The sequence below is a fragment of the Trichechus manatus genome, unplaced genomic scaffold, assembly GCF_000243295.1.
Source record: "Trichechus manatus latirostris isolate Lorelei unplaced genomic scaffold, TriManLat1.0 scaffold00032, whole genome shotgun sequence".
NCBI classification, from domain to species: domain Eukaryota; kingdom Metazoa; phylum Chordata; class Mammalia; order Sirenia; family Trichechidae; genus Trichechus; species Trichechus manatus.
Genome location: NW_004443968.1, coordinates 2,666,504 through 2,682,637, shown reverse-complemented (window position 1 = coordinate 2,682,637; position 16,134 = coordinate 2,666,504). Strand labels below are relative to the sequence as shown.

The 16,134-nt window shown below is 34.5% G+C and overlaps 1 protein-coding gene across 7 annotated transcripts in view; it reads left to right on the top strand.

The window, feature by feature from the left end:
• Positions 1-12,865, top strand: part of TMEM161B (transmembrane protein 161B) — a 77,379-nt gene extending 64,514 nt beyond the window's left edge. For 3 of the 7 annotated variants that reach the window (XM_023730084.1, XM_023730085.1, XM_023730083.1), the window contains exons 6-11: positions 2,440-2,500; positions 2,997-3,137; positions 5,935-6,048; positions 8,644-8,818; positions 10,057-10,153; positions 11,578-11,957. In XM_023730084.1, coding sequence (XP_023585852.1) covers positions 2,440-2,500; positions 2,997-3,137; positions 5,935-6,048; positions 8,644-8,818; positions 10,057-10,153; positions 11,578-11,855 — 866 coding nt within the window. In that variant the 3' untranslated portion in view covers positions 11,856-11,957. Of the gene's footprint in view, positions 1-2,439; positions 2,501-2,996; positions 3,138-5,934; positions 6,049-8,643; positions 8,819-10,056; positions 10,154-11,577 lie in introns of all 7 variants that reach the window. The other 4 variants (XM_023730080.1, XM_004375014.3, XM_023730081.1 and 1 more) reach the window with 3 other exon arrangements.
• Positions 12,866-16,134: the final 3,269 nt, after the last annotated feature.

Here is a 16,134-nt window from a genome sequence, read left to right as displayed (position 1 = left end):
TTAACCAATGTCATAAAACAATATGTGTACTACTGTTTAATGAGAAACTATTTGTTCTGTAAACCTTCACCTGAAGTACAATTAGGAAAAAAAAAAGGCCAGTTGGGCCTCTTGCACCAAACAGCCAAGTTGTGAATGTAAACGAAAAGTTCTTGAAGGAAATTAAAAGTGCTACTCTAGTGAACACAAATGATAAGAAAGTAAAACAGCCTTATTGCTGGTATGGAGAAAGCTTTATCAGCCTAGATAGACCATCAGACCAGCCACAACATTCCCTTAAGCCAAAGCCTAATCCAGAGCAAGGCTCTAACTCTTTTCAGTTCTGTAAAGGGTAGGAGAGGTGAGGAAGATGCAGAAGAAAAGTTTGAAGCTAGCGGAGATTGGTTCACAATATTTAAGGAAAGAAGCCATCTCCATAATATAAGACTGCAAGGTGAAACAGCAAGTGCTGATGTAGAAGCTGCAGCAAGTTATCCGGAAGATCTAGCTAAGATAATTGATAAAGGTGGCTACACTAAACAACAGATTTTCAATGTAGACAAAACAGCCTTATATTGGAAGAAGATGCCACCTAGGACTGACTTACATAGCTAGAGAGGAGAAGTCAGTTCCTGGCTTCAAAGCTTCAAAGGACAGGCTGACTGTCTTTTTAGGGCCTGATGTAGCTAGTGACTTTACGTTGAAGCCAAGGCCAATTTACCGTTTTCTGAAAATCCTAGGGCCCCTACGGATTATGCTAAATCTACTCTGCCTGTGCCCTATATATGGAACAACAAAGCCTGGATGATAGCACATCTGTTTACAACATGGTTTACTGAATATTTTAAGCCCACTGTTGAGGCCCACCGCTAAGAAAAAAAGATTCAAACAATTAACTGCCCATTGGCAGTGCACCTCTTCACAAGATGTCTGATGGAAATGTACAAGGAGATTAATGTTGTTTTCATGCCTGCTAATACAACATCCATTCTGTAGCCCATGAATCAAGGAGTAATTTTGACTTTCAAGTCTTATTGTTTAAGAAATACATTTCCTAAGGCCCTATAGCTACCATAGAGAATGATTCCTCTGATGGATCTGGGCAAAGTAAATTGAAAACCTTCTGGAAAGGATTCACCATTCTAGATGCCATTAAGAACATACGGGAGGCGGTCAGAATATCAACATTAACAGGAGTTTGGGGGTCAAGACTTCAGTGGAGGAAGTAATTGCAGATGTGGTGGAAATAGCAAGAGAACTAGAATTATAAGTGGAGCCTGAAGATGTGCCTGAACTGCTGCAATCTCATGATAAAACTTGAACGGAAGAGGAGCTACTTCTTATGGATGAGCAAAGAAAGTGATTGCTTGAGATGGCGATGCTGTGAACATTGTTGAAATGACGGCAAAGGATTTCCAATATCACATAAAGTTAGTTGATAAAGCAGTGGCAGGGTGTGAGAAGACTGACTGCAATTGAAAGAAGTTCTACCGTTGGCAAATGCTATCAAACAGTATTGCATGATACAGAGAAACCTTTTGTGAAAGGAAGAGTCAGTTGATGCAGCAGACTTCATTGTTATCTTATTTTAAGAAATTGCCACAGCCACCCCACCCTGATCAGTCAGCAGCCATCAACATTGAGGCAAGACCCCGCACCAGCAAAAAGATTACAACTCGTGAAGCCTCAGATGATGGTTAGCATTCTTTTAGGAATAAAACATTTTTTAATTAAGGTATGTACTTTTTTTTTTTTTTTTAAAGACCTAATGCTACTGCACACTTAACAGGTTAAAAAGTATACTGTAAATGTAACTGTATGCCCTGGAAAACCAAAAAATTCCTGTGATTTCACTTTGTTCTGGTGGTTTGGAACTGAACCCGCAAATCTCCGAGGTATGCCTGTATCTGCAATTTTCTAAATAATTTTCACTATTTTAAATGGAAACCCTGGTGGCGCAGTAGTTAAGAGCTACGGCTGCTAGCCAAAAGGTTGGCAGTTTGAATACACCACCTGCTTCTTAGAAGCCTTATGGGGCAGTTCTACTCTGTCTTATAGGGTCACTATGAGTTACTCAGCGACATCGGGTTTGTTTGTTTGTGTTTCTTAAATAAGATCTTCCTTCTAGATTGTTTCAGCTGTTTTTAGTTTCTCTTTTCCAAAAAATACTGTCTCCTCCCCTTCCCCATTTTTTCTTGCAGTTTCTGTAATGCTAAAGTTGACTGGAATAAAGAGTTAATGCAAATTTTATTCACTCTTGTGGAATGTGCAAATATCAAAGGGATATTTTCAAAGACTGTTTTTGCTAATAACCAAATTTTATTGCATGATGGCATACTAATTAGCACATCAAAGAGCTAAGCTAGTCACTTCAAAATTTAAGATGCTCTGTGTTGTAGCATTTCATTTCTAAAGATTCTGTATTTTACCCCCGTGATAAATCATTTTTTTTCCCAACAGGGTTTACAAATTTTTCAGACAGTGCGATGCAGTTTCTTGAAAAGCAAGGTTTAGAATCTCAGTAAGTTTTTGAAAAATTAAACATTATTTAAATATCACAGGTGAAGTTTTTATCTATTTTTATTAAGGTATTTACTATAAATGGTTCTTCGTTTTTAAATCAGTGAGAATTCTTTTTAAGTTAGGTTGTCACTCTAGAAACCATGTTATATTTTTTACATTTTTTTAAAGTTAATATCTTTCATATAATTATTTTGATTTGCCCTTATTTAGTTCTTTCTGCATCCAAAGAATAAACTAAATTGATACCTGTGTCACATATCCATTGTATGTTGAATATGTAGGTAGTGTTATTATGACTGAAGACATGCCTAGTTTATTAAATATGGAAATTTGTAGTTCACCAAAATCTGTAATAGATTCTTAAGTAAGAGCAGTCTTTTTGTAGAAATCTTAATTTGTTTTATTATTTCAGTGATTTGTAAAGTAACTGATTTAGAAGAAAGGAAATTCTTAGAAATTAAGTTAAAAATTTATCAGCTCTTTTTTCTTTTTAGGAGTCCTGTTTCTAAACTTACTTTCAAATTTTTTCTGGCTATTTTCTGTTCACTCATTGGGGCTTTTTTGACATTTCCTGGATTACGACTGGCTCAAATGCATCTGGATGCCCTGAATTTGGCAACAGAAAAAATTACACAGTAAGCGGAAAATGTACATAGGCACATGCAGATAAATATATGTTTTCCATCTTAATGAAGGTATATTATTGTAATGAAATCATACATTACTGTTTTAAAAATGAATACTCAAGTAACCATTCAATGTCACACTACTTCTTTTTTTACTTTAAGCAAGATTCTTTTATTCACTTCCGAGTTTTAAGTCATGTTAGAAATATATATATACCATTAATTACTAAACTTCTGTTTTACCTGCTAAAATGAAAACATCAACATTTATGTTAGTTCTTTTTACTTCAGAGGTTGGTGCTCATGATACTGCAAACCCTACAACTGAACTAAGGAACTATGAGAAGTTCCCCTAAAAAATCAGAACATTTTACTTAAAAATATTTTATATAAATTTCTTTAAATAATTCATTTTTTATTTAACATTTTATTTTCTTTCTTTTTTTTTTTTTAACTGAAAGCTATATACCAAAGAAATGTTGTCTTCCTCAAGTTCTTGATCTGTTGTTAAGATGCTTGTTAGGAGTTATTTCATTTTGGGATTACTAATACTGTACAGTGTTATATATATCATCGATTACTTTTAACTGCCAAATCCTATTTTAGTTCTCAGGAGAAATATTGAATCAGATCTCTACATATAGTTCAAAGCACATTTAATATATTATTTTTGGTTGTCACAGATTTTTTTGTTGATCTAGACACCTTGGCAGAGATCTGCTTCAACTCATAACCAGATCCAAGTTCCCATCTCGTCGTTTTGTTTTGCAGTGAAGTCCAAGTTGAAAATGTTCCATTATGATAAATGTACTTAAAGTCATTAGGTTTCACTCCCTAATTATATTTCCTAACATTTCTGCTCTTTGAAGCCCTATATTTAATGATGCTGATTCTCTACAGTCTTTTCATAGAAACCTTTCTGTAATCATTCATCTCTCTCTAACCTATGTCATTTTCCTTTACTTTAATTTTGACAGTCTGTTTTTCCCACCTCCATTTTCTACGTATGCTTTGTGCGCATGTTTACTTACTCCCACCTCCTACTATACACTCCTTTATCCCCCCCCACCCTTTTTTCCCTCCTTTTACTCAGCATGCCCTTGGCTACATCCTGGCTTTCTTCTACCACCCGTCTCTCTAATGGCTTCTTTTAAGACAAAACCTGGTTCTCCCCCTCCTGTCTACACACACACTTCAGTCCACTAACCCCAGTGTTATGATTTAAATAAACTGAAAAGGGTGGGTGGAGGGGAGCCCTTCACAAGCTACTGAAACCGCTGTGGGCTGCTCCTTGATACTAGAGTGTTCCCTAGCAACACTGCATACCTAATACTGCTTTTTTCTTCCCCTGCACTCGATGGTTTACCCAGGCTGTGGGATGAAAGAATCACTTTATAAAAACATTTAAAGCATTTAATAGGGGCTTGAAGGGGGCACATTTTACTGTCCTTTTCAGTAAAATGTGGCTTGTTTTTAAGAATTCTTTCTTGGGGGATTTGGGGTTTTGTTTTGTTTTCAGTTTATTGCAGCGCCCCCTCGCTCTATTGTGATGTAGCACTCTGCCTCGATACAAGGGTGTGGGCAAGCTAGTTCTGTTATAAAAGTACCATAACTGGCACAAAGAACAATATTATTCTCACCCCCATGGCCAAGCACTAGTTCTTGTTTTAATGACAGAGGTTGGAACCCAAAGTTCTGCGTTTCCCTGTCAAGTGTTCATGGTTTCCTTATCCAGCCTCTCTTCCACACACCCTCACACAGATTACTATCATTTGCATATGTAGTGATATTTAAAAATGTGTGTGTGTTAAACACGGCAGTAGCATGGTTGATAATGAAGGCGGTATAAGTGTAACAAAATAACTAGTCTGAAGAATTTGCTTTTGTTCTAAAATAAGAAAAATCTTCAACAGTCTTTTCCTGTAGAATAAAACTTGGAAAACAGTTAACAATGAAGTGATAGCTCAGACCTGAAACCCCTTTCTGTATTGGGTATAGTGCCTTGTTAGGACTAATATAAATTTCCTTGATTTATATAAGATAGGGAAATTATTTCAGGTATGTTCATAATCGTCTAAGAATAAATTTTAAAAATGTGTGAATTACTTACGATTTTGATAATGTACTTTAAACCCTATACATGATTATTATATATTAAAAGGTTTGTCTGTTACAAGTTGTTATAGTAGGCTCTGTCTGCCATATATATGCTTTCTAGTATTATGAGGCTTGCTAATCACTGTCACTTCCTTGTAAATAATTAGAAGGCACCTCATTTCAGCTATGCTAAACGGTATCAGAAGATGACACCCCCCCAATATTAAAAATCCATTGGGTTCATTGTATCAAGTTAGAGAATCATCTGCTTCTGTAAAGATTATAGCCTTGGAAACCCTATGGGGCAGTTACACTCTGTCCTATAGGGTTACTATGAGTCGAGAGTATTGAATCTCAGGTATAGTATTGGATTGTTAAAGAGCATACGAGTAAAAAGAACAAATCTGGATTTTACTCCTAGCTGTGCCTCTAATCTGTAATGTCACCATGAGCAAGTCATTTAACCTTCCGTATCTAAATGTTGTCATCTGAAAAATTAAGATAGTGACTGCCATACTTAACATCACATAGTTTGGCAAAGGCTCAAATCAGTGTTAAGTGATAGTAATAAATATAAAATGTTGGTGATAGTAGAACTTTAAAGTAGAATGCTGAAATACATTCCTAATTTTATATAGATCCAACTTTCTGTAGTTTATGAGACTATTTTGTTTCTGGATATTTATCCTTATTTCTTACATACTTTTAGAATATTACTTCATATCAACTTCTTGGCACCTTTGTTTATGGTTCTCCTCTGGGTGAAACCAATCACTAAAGACTACATTATGAACCCACCATTGGGAAAAGAAAGTATCCCTTTGTAAGTATGGGTATTTGAGGACTAATTTTTAATTATATAATTAAAGTGTTTTCTTAAGTGTCATATACTGTTATCTAAGTTTTTTAATGATAAAACTAGGAGACTTTTTCAAACATTAATAGAAATGTTAAAAAATGTGATATTAAATTGAAGATGCAGGCCATCATTTGATTTTTTGTGATCCTTATTAATGGGTATTGATTATTACTACCCTGCAGTAATATTATCTAATAATATTATCTTGTGCACTTGTAAGTTTTTCCTTTTCTTCACTTAATGTCCGGTTGTCATCGGTCATGTTTTGGTTGTCATTGCACTTATTTTTTCGATAACTTCTATAGCTCTCTTATTTTTGTTAATATTAACATTTTTCATATTTGCTTCATCCTTTTTTTGTTTTATCTTTGATGAAGTATTTTTCAAGTAAGTTAGAGACATAACATTTTACCTCTAAGTACTTTAATATGTACCTCTAAAAAATAAATTTTCTTACATAACAACAATATTATCATCACAACTAACAAAATCAAAAACGATGCCCTAGCATTGTTATGTAATACTAGTTCCTGGTTCCCTAGTTAGAACACAAGCCCAGAGGGCAGAGCAGCTCTTGGATGGTGAACACAGGGCTTGCAGGGGTGGGAGTGGAGCCCTGGAGGTGGCTTTGAGAGGGAAGCTCTGACCCACACTGGAGGAATGTAAAGTGGGCCCTCCAGTCACACAGCTAGACTTTATCCAGCTTTATCTCCTTCAAGCCCCCTTCTCCGCAGAGGGATAATCCATGACTGGACTTACCACAGAGCCCTGGTGTCACAGTGGTTAAGAGCTATGGCTGCTAACCAAAAGGTTGTCAGTTCAGATCCACCAGCTGCTCTTTGGAAACCCTATTGGGCAATTCTACTCTGTCCTATAGGGTCGCTGAGTCGGAATTTACTCAGTGACGATGGATTTAGCCATTTGTTTTGTTTTGTCACAGTGATGAGCACATTAGTAAATCTTAGCTGTTACTATTTCTATGATCTTTTTTTTTAAATAAAAAAAAACAGACATATGGTTGGTCTGAAAACAAAAGTTCCTCCAATTTTGCATAACACCAATTTTCTCATAAGGACCTGGTCTTTGAAACCTAACCACATCAATAAGTGAAGAGTGGGTGTATACATAGTAAAGCCTTTGTTCCTTCCTCATCTGTGACCTTTATATCAGAGAACAGTTAAAATGAAACTGCATTTTATCCTCTTCTTCCCTGCCTTTTCTATTTCCTATACTAGTCCTAAGAGTTATTCCCCCAGGTAGCTTTTTCTGTGTTGTAGTTTTAGTTATTTTCCTGGGTTCTTACTACTGGACAGAAGGAGTAGGTAATAATGGAACCTATTTGGGGAGAAATGTAAAATTTTTAATCTTTTCCTATTTTTTATACCCATGCATTCTAACCTCATGGTCTTAAGAATTTGAGAGAGACCTGTCTCAGTGCCAGATCCTGCAATCATTTATTAAGTGTCTGATACATGCTAGAGATTAGACTAGAGGCTGGGGATGGTCTTTGTTACTTTCAAATTACTCAAAATGTAGTCCTTTATCAAAGCAGAAACTTTTTTTTTTTTTTAGTTAAACCCCAAAGGACATCAGAAATTATCTCTGCTTTCTAAAGTCCTTTAGAAAAGGACTAACAAAATTAAAAAGATTTCCCTAACATTGTTATGTAGTGCTAGTTTGTGTTTCCCTAGTTAGAAAGCAGGCCCAGAAGGCAGAGCAGGCTTGCAGGGGTGGGAGTGGTCTAGTTTCTGAAAAGATGTCCCAAGGGTACATTTTCTTACCTGGAATTCTAACCTTATCCTTGAGGAATTGCTCAGACCTCAACCACCTTCAGTTAGTCATGTAGCAGGCTAAATGGCTTGGTGAAGAATTTGAGGCATCTGATTTCTTAAGGGAGCCTTGGTGGCACAGTGGTTAAGAGCTACGCTCCTAACCAAAAGAGAATCCACCAGCTGCCCCTTAGTAACCCTATGGGGAAGTTCTACTCTGTCCTATAGGGTCGCTATGAGTCGGAATTGACTCTATGGGGACAGCAACGGTTTTGCGTTTTTTGTTTTTCCTTAATAATATACAAGAATTCTTGATTTTTCATGATCCCAATTAGGCACTCAGCAGAGTGAAAGAGCCCATCCAAATACCTATATAATCAGACAAAACTGGAGTCAATAATACATGGCTCGTTCACTTCATAAATTCCACAGGCATTCTCCTATGGTTCCCCATTCCTAACTTCTTTCTTTCCCCTGATCTCTAGTTTAAGAGGTACCCAGCTTCTCTTAATTTCACAGTTTTTCTTCCATGGAAGAGAGTAGATAATCTCAAATATTGCCATCCTTTTTCTTCAGCTAGATATCTGTTATTTATGCTCCCATGATACATTAATCTATCTGATTCTATTATGCAAGTGTAAGTATTATATGTATGTCTTTGGCAGAGTGGGATTCTTTTGTTATCTCCAACTGTAGCTAAAATATAGATTTCCTATATCTTAGCATATATAACTAGCATGCTAGCATATTGTGGCCTTTGAGAGCTCCATATCAACTTTTTGATCTGTAGAATGACAGAAGCTACATTTGATACTCTACGACTGTGGTTAATAATCCTGCTGTGTGCTTTGCGGTTGGCCATGATGCGTAGTCACATGCAAGCTTACTTAAACTTAGCCCAGAAATGTGTGGATCAGCTGAAGAAAGAAGCAGGACGAATAAGTACTGTTGAGCTACAAAAAATGGTATGTTTTATACTGTAGTCAAAATGAAAAATAGCATATATTGTGTTGTAAAAAAAAAAAAAGTATAGAATTTTGTTTTCTTTAGTAGAGAGTAATTTCATGTCATAATATCCTTATTGTAATGAGGCCATCTTAAACTGACAGCTGTCAGAGACCCTAATCTGATTTTGGTGATAAGTGAAGAAAGGGCCTCAATTCCCCTTCCTCTTCCTGCCTAAAGTGCTCTAAATGTCATATAGTTTGGTGGTGAAAAGCTGTGGTATGCCTACTATTGCTAAATGGAACCCTTCTAAAATTTGAAAGATATTACAATATAGTGTGTAGAGTTTATGGCTTACACAGATGGGAACTAGTAGTTTTAGTGCTTAAATTTATTCCTTTTAATATTATTCCTTGCACTTGAGCATGAAACCAAGTATTTAACTTAATGGGGATTCCAGAGAAAGAAAGTGTTAGGAATCTATCCACCATTACAGTGGACCTGTATGCTCTGGCTGCTGACCAAAAGGTTGGCAGTTCAAATCCACCAGGCGCCCCTTGGAAACTCTATGGGGCAGTTCTACTCTGTCCTATAGGGTCGCTATGAGTCGAATTGACTCAGCGGCAACAGGTTTAGTTTCTGGTTTTTTATAATCTGATCATGTAATTTTAGTGATTTGGTGTTGAGTCCTCTGTTTTTTACTGTCTTCCATAGTTAGGAGCATTTATCAAGATTCAAACAACTTTTCCATTTTTTTCTTAAATTTGGTTGCATATTCTTCATAATTTGACCTCAGTCGAATATATTCATGTTGAATGGGAATTTCATGTTTTTATTTATGAGGGGTTTATGTTCAAACATGACTGCCTGTTTTAGTTTAATGTTTTAGGTTGTTGTCCTTAGAGATTTTGGCCATTTTGTTTTTTATCTTTGAAATATAAGTGAACATATGCCATTTGAATTTTAGGGGTTATTTCCCCCTATTTATACTAGCCACTAAGAACTATTTTTAAGTAATTTATTTCAATATTTTCACATTTTTTAAAACTTATCTTCAAACTTAAGAAAATCAGAGACTTTCTGAAGTCAGAATTTGGGGGCATTTATAATGAAGTGTAAACTTATTAACATTTAACGTCCTTCCCAAGAAAGGATTACTTATCTCTTAATTCAGTTTGACTGACAAAATCATATGGAAGTTTAATTCACTCATAACATGTCAACCGTATGAGACACTTAAGAATGTTGTTGGTTGCAGGTGGCTCGAGTGTTTTATTACCTTTGTGTCATTGCACTGCAGTATGTGGCACCTCTGGTAATGCTGCTTCACACAACTCTGCTTCTGAAAACACTAGGTAGGCCTGCCCTGGCAACTGGGAAACGTTGTTTTGCTTTCTACCTATAATTAATAATGATTTTTTAAAAATATGCCTCTTAAATTTGTGTCTCTCTTAAAAGTTGTAAGAGAAAGCATGGGAAATTTCTAACTGCAAAAGTTGATCCATCATCTTTATTGAAAACTCAGGCTTATGTGTTATTTTGTAACTTAATGCTTATAAGAATTGCTTATTAAAGGTTAATTCCTAAAGTTAGACTTACTGAGTTAACTAGTGAGCACTGTTGATCTTAGTTCCTTTTGTGTTGTAAGAGGATTATTCTCTTTAAAAACATTATTGTTTTAAAGGTTTTATTAGTGCCTAACATTTAAATTATTAAAAGATCCTTGTAAACTTCCTTTAGTTACAGAATCTCTTTTTAAACTCTCCTTTGGTGAGTTCTACTTTAGATAACTTTTGGTGAAAAGGTAAAGATTTCTCAGTGAAAGGACAAAGTCCCCTACAAGTCTGTTCATTGGGCTATCAAATCCTTGTGTGTTGTTATTCAGGAGCTGTCTATTATTATGTTGATCATTTCCCTTCCCTTAGATCAGGTAGTCTACCAACGTTAGGGGTTTAAGAAGCACAAAGGAATTCAAAGTATTCGGTAGGATTAGTAGATACCATAGAGCTGGCTATAGGTATAAATGTCCTTTAAAACAAAAAAAACATTGCAGTTGAGTCTATTTCGACTCATAGTGACAGGAGTAGAACTGTCCCATGGTGTTTCTAAGGCTGTGATGTTTACAGAAGCAGACTGGCACATCTCTCTCCCATGGAGCAGCTGGTGGGTTTAAACTTTCAACCTTTCTGTTAGCAGCAGAGTGTTTTAACCACTGTGTCACCAGGGCTCCTCAGATGTCCTTTAGGGGTAGCTCACTTGTAAATTATGTGACTCATGCTGTCCATTGTAAGAAAGTATATGATGAAAAAGTTTCTGGAAGCTATTAATAGTCTCTCTTATTGAAATCATAAATATATTCTGGGAAAGACATTTATTCTGATATTCTAAAGGTAGTAAGGATTTCTAAGAAGTTATTGAATCAGTCCCTGTTACTTAGTGTAGGTAGTTGATTCATGTCTTTTGCAAGGAAAAAATTGTTATTATTTTACCAGATTTTAGTGTAAATTATTAAAAGTATTTTAGCTTTTTTTGTTTTTATATGTACCTTTACTATTAAGACCAGATTACAGCTTGGTCAAGTTAAGTGAAATTATTTACCAGATATGTAGTAAGTTTATTATTTTACTTTAATTTCAACATAAAATGATTCGTTGTACTACTAAACTTTTTCTTAATTTCAAATACAAGTTAAAGGTTTTTTTTTTTTTTTCCTTTTTTTTTTAAAGAAACTTTGGAATTAGTTATTCTTTGAATTTCCTTTATGTCTTGAATTTTCTAGGTAATCATTCCTGGGGAATTTATCCAGAAACGATTTCTTCCTTGCCAGTGGATGGTGGTCTGCCCTCCAATTCTGTTTACCCTGAATTACCAGCTGCTGATGGGAAGATGAAGGTAACTGTTACACAAATAACAGTGGCACTGAGCAGCTTAAAAAACATTTTTTCTCCTCTGCTTTTCCGAGGACTTCTGTCTTTTCTGACCTGGTGGATTGCTGCTTGCCTGTTTTCTACAAGCCTTTTCGGGCTTTTCTATCACCAGTATCTGACTATGGCATGAACCTCAGTTAACAATAAAGGGTATACAAGTCACACATTAAATTCAAATATTTGTGCCCTTGAAGGGTTGAAGAAAATTAGAAGAAAGCAAGCAAACACAAAGGAAAAAAAAGCATATCAGAGTATCTTCTTGTTTTAAATGCTTCCTCTGTATTCTCAGGGTGAATTAACGTTATTTAAAATCACAGAATAAATTGTTAACTATTGTACTGTGGCATTGGAATTTTAACTCTTTGTATTAACTGGTGTGAGAGGGCTATCTACAAGGGTAATACTTTTGATTACCTTGGTTTACAGAAACCCTTAGCAGTCTTTGAAACTTCTCATATGACTCCAGTTATTGATTGATTGCTCTTAATAGTATTAAGGTACTGTTAATACTCAGTAGTGGCTGCCTATAGAACAGTCTTCAAACTGAGCCATGCTTTGGGGGAGGGAAGGGAGCGAAAGTCTCTTCTGTTGGTAATGTTTTTTCTTCAGATAACGAAAAATCCAACAGAAAGGAAGAAATAGCTGCTGTATATTACAGTAAAGAAAGCTGTGTAGTTATTTTAAATTTAATGGAGATGTACATGCTTAATGTCTACAAGTACTGCTGCTTGAGAGTAGCAAGAGTATTGTTTTAAAATGTGTTCTATTCAGCTTGAGAGTTCTTTTGAAATGATTGGCCGTATGAACATTTGCAGTCCTACTTTTAGGTTTGGGTCTCCCGTATTTTATTTTATTCTATGATCCTAAATAGTTCTTTTTAATAGCCTAAAAATATTTATCAATACTGATCAAACTTTTTTAAAAAAATTACTCTGTAATCCTGCTGACTACCTGTATGTATTGTATATATATTATATATTAAATATATAATATATTGAGATTATAAAAGATGAAAATATTGGATCTTTATAATATTTTAAGTTGCTGAATGTATGTTGAAAAAAATGATTGAATGAGATGTATTTGTGTCTAGAAAATTTCTTCCTTTTTGGAATGAGATTAAAATACATTTTGAAAGTTCAGCAGAACAAGCAATTTATTTGTGCCTGCATATAAAATTACTTCAGTTTTTATGAATATTTAGATGACTTCCTCCAGATTAAAATTCTGTCCTGTCATTTTCAAAAATCAGAAGCTTTCCTTCACTAATCAAATCTACAGGTATCGTTTAAACCCTTATTTAAATAGGACTTGTTTTAAATCTGTGATTTCTGGAATTAGAAATAATTAAGTTTTTATTTTATAGACTGGCAATTGAGATAATCTATAGTCAGAAACGACTTGATGGCAATGAGGTTTTTTTTTTTTTTTTAAGATACATAAAAAAAGAGTAAAAGTCTTTTTGGTGCTATTTACACTAAAACCCAGAATGAAGGATTAAGGTTATAAGGGTAATATAAGAGATACAACATAGGTTTTTTTGTTTTTGTTTTTAAACATTAGAATTTATAACTGAGTCTTCTACATAACTTTTTGGGAGGCTATATATTATGTTTCAGTGCTGCTGCCATTATTGAAGGTATTTTTGAAACTCTTTGGAATTACTTTCAAGGCTTCTGATTCACATTCATTTCAAGAACCTCATTATATCAAATTCCTGGTTTTTAGAGCATATTTAAATATTTTTTGAAGTAAGATAAATGTTTAAACTGAATAAATCTCTTGGTCAAGATGAATTGTGAACATATCCTCATGATACTGCATGTTTATTTCCAAAAGAAGCTTTCCCAGTGTATCTTGAAATACATCAGAATCACTATCATAAATATGTGAAGGTGACATTTTGCATGTAAAAGTTCTCATATGTTTGACTCAAATAATCTCACACGGTATTTATAACTATTTTTATTAAAAAGCTCTGTTCTTAAAATTATAATTAAAGATCTTATTTTGAGTTTTTAAACTGTGCAGTGGGGGAATATGAGGGAATAAGGCACAGAATTAATTGTTGGATGGAATAACATATATTTCTAAAATTCTGCTGATTCATCCTTTTTAGCTTGGCACAAACTGCACATTATTTTAAATAATGGGTTTAGTTTTAGATTTCTTCAGATTTTCAAAGCAAATTTTAAGAGAGTGATGGTTGTAACTATTAACCGATTTATTTAAACGTCGTGTCTTTGTACTAAGAATTGTGTTTTAAGTCCAAAAAAGTTTGTACTTCAGTGTAAACGAAACATTTAATAATAATAAGAGGTTTTTTTTACATTAATATACTTCAGAGATCAGTTTTATATATGTTTGCCAAATCAATGAGGAACCCGTATAATCTTGCTTTGTATGATTTACAAAATTTTATTTGATAATTTTTCCCCCCATTGCACTATAAAAATCAGTGTCCCTCCTACCCCTATTGATTTGTCTAAAGTGAAAAGTATATAATTTTGTCTTAATATCCATGTTTATTTTGATTATCTTTGGTATTTCAGCCAGAATTCCAGTTGCTATGCATAAAATGACCAATGCATCCAAGCAGAATGGGCTCATTTTTCTGATATAAATTATCATTGGTAAAATGATGACATTTCTTCTTGAGGTACGATTCAGAAGAAATATTCATCCATTAATGGCATTGATAAGTCCTGGAAGCAATAAGTAGAAATCATTATGAAATCTATAGTTGGAACTTCACTGGATAGATTTAATTTTTTACTGCAAAACATAGGGTTTCAACATTCTCTGAATTCATACCGGCTTTCTGAGCCATCTCATAATTGAAAACGGTCTATCATGGTGTATGGCTGTATTCTGCAAAATAAAACTAAGTGATTTTTGAATGCAGATGATCTTGTGTCTTCACAGAGCTTTAGGTGGCTTAAAGAAATCAGATTTGAACGCACTTAACGATCCTGGAGCTTGAACCCAGTGTTTCAAATAGTTATTCAGTCTCATCTTTTAACTCCCACTCACCTCAGTACATCTGTATCCTAGCTTTATAACTGAGCTGGCTATATTCCATGAAGACTCTGACATGGACATAAGGATGGTCAACCTTTCCCTTCTTTAAAATGGTAAACATTTTCACTTATTATTTTTCTCAAAAAGAAAAACCAGGTATAGCCTTTATACGTTCCTTCGGTTTCTGTTACTACTGAAGTTTTAGCTACAAACTAACTTTATTTAAGTTGGATGGACCTATCTTAATGAGTCAGAGACTGTTCCATTCCTCCCTCCCTTTTTTTTTTTTCCTTTAACTCCCTACATACGCTTACTCTTTTTCTTTCTCCCATTTGGCAAAAGACAGTCATTTTCTTAAATGAAGTAGCAGCATAATTTTATGGAAAGAATGCTTATTTAAGAATTGGGAAACATCTCTCCAAACCCATTTCTGTCGTTACCTATCCCCCTTTCTCCACTTATTAGAGCATTCAACTTATGCTAGTTAAATAAAGCTGAATTGTCACCATCAATGTTGATTTCAGTTTTATCATCTGTTAAATGAAGAGTTTAGATTAAATGTGTAGCTCTATATTTCTAAGTTTGATATAGATTTTTCTTTGTGTTAGTTTGAGAAAAATGAGTAGGCATTTTTCACTTCAGGACTAGTTACAGTTCATGTTAGTGAGAGGACATTCGTTTATTGTCAGTTGAAAATAAGTTCACAAAGGCTGTTTTCTCCAGGAATATTTTGGTTTGTACTCATTTAATTATCTGTTCAGTAAGTATTTATTGAGTGTCTGTAATGTGTCAGGGACTGTTCTTGTGTACCCTAAATACAGCAGTGAAGAAAAGAGCAAAATTTCTGGCCTCCAGAAGCTCAGTCTAGTGGAGGAATGCAGACAATAAATAAGGTGACTCTGAGTCATATAGGATATGTTAGATAGTGAATAAAACTAATGAGTGGGTGTAACAAAATCAGGAAGGGGGATTGGAGGGTAGGGGTAAAGTTATGTTTTAAATAGGGCATCCAGGGAAAGCCTTACTTAAGATTATTTCAGAGTAAAGACTTGAAGGAAATGAGGACCATCATAGTGGTTTCTGTTTGTTTTTTTTCTTAGATTGCTGTGTTTCATTGGTAGACAAAACACCCTGATTGCTGGGACTTGGTTAATAGTGAGGTCACTAAGGGAAATTAAAAAAATATATACAGTATTATATATTCAATTGATGTGTTGTACAGGAAGAATTATAGCCATTGAATTTAATGCTGACTCTTTGCTAATGAACAGTAAAGCATGCAACAAATATAATTTTCTGAGTCCACTTTTTATGATTCTCTGTCAAGTGTTTTTTTTTTTACTTCATTGGGACATTTTTACATTTTATTTCAGTAGACCTTTTGGTGA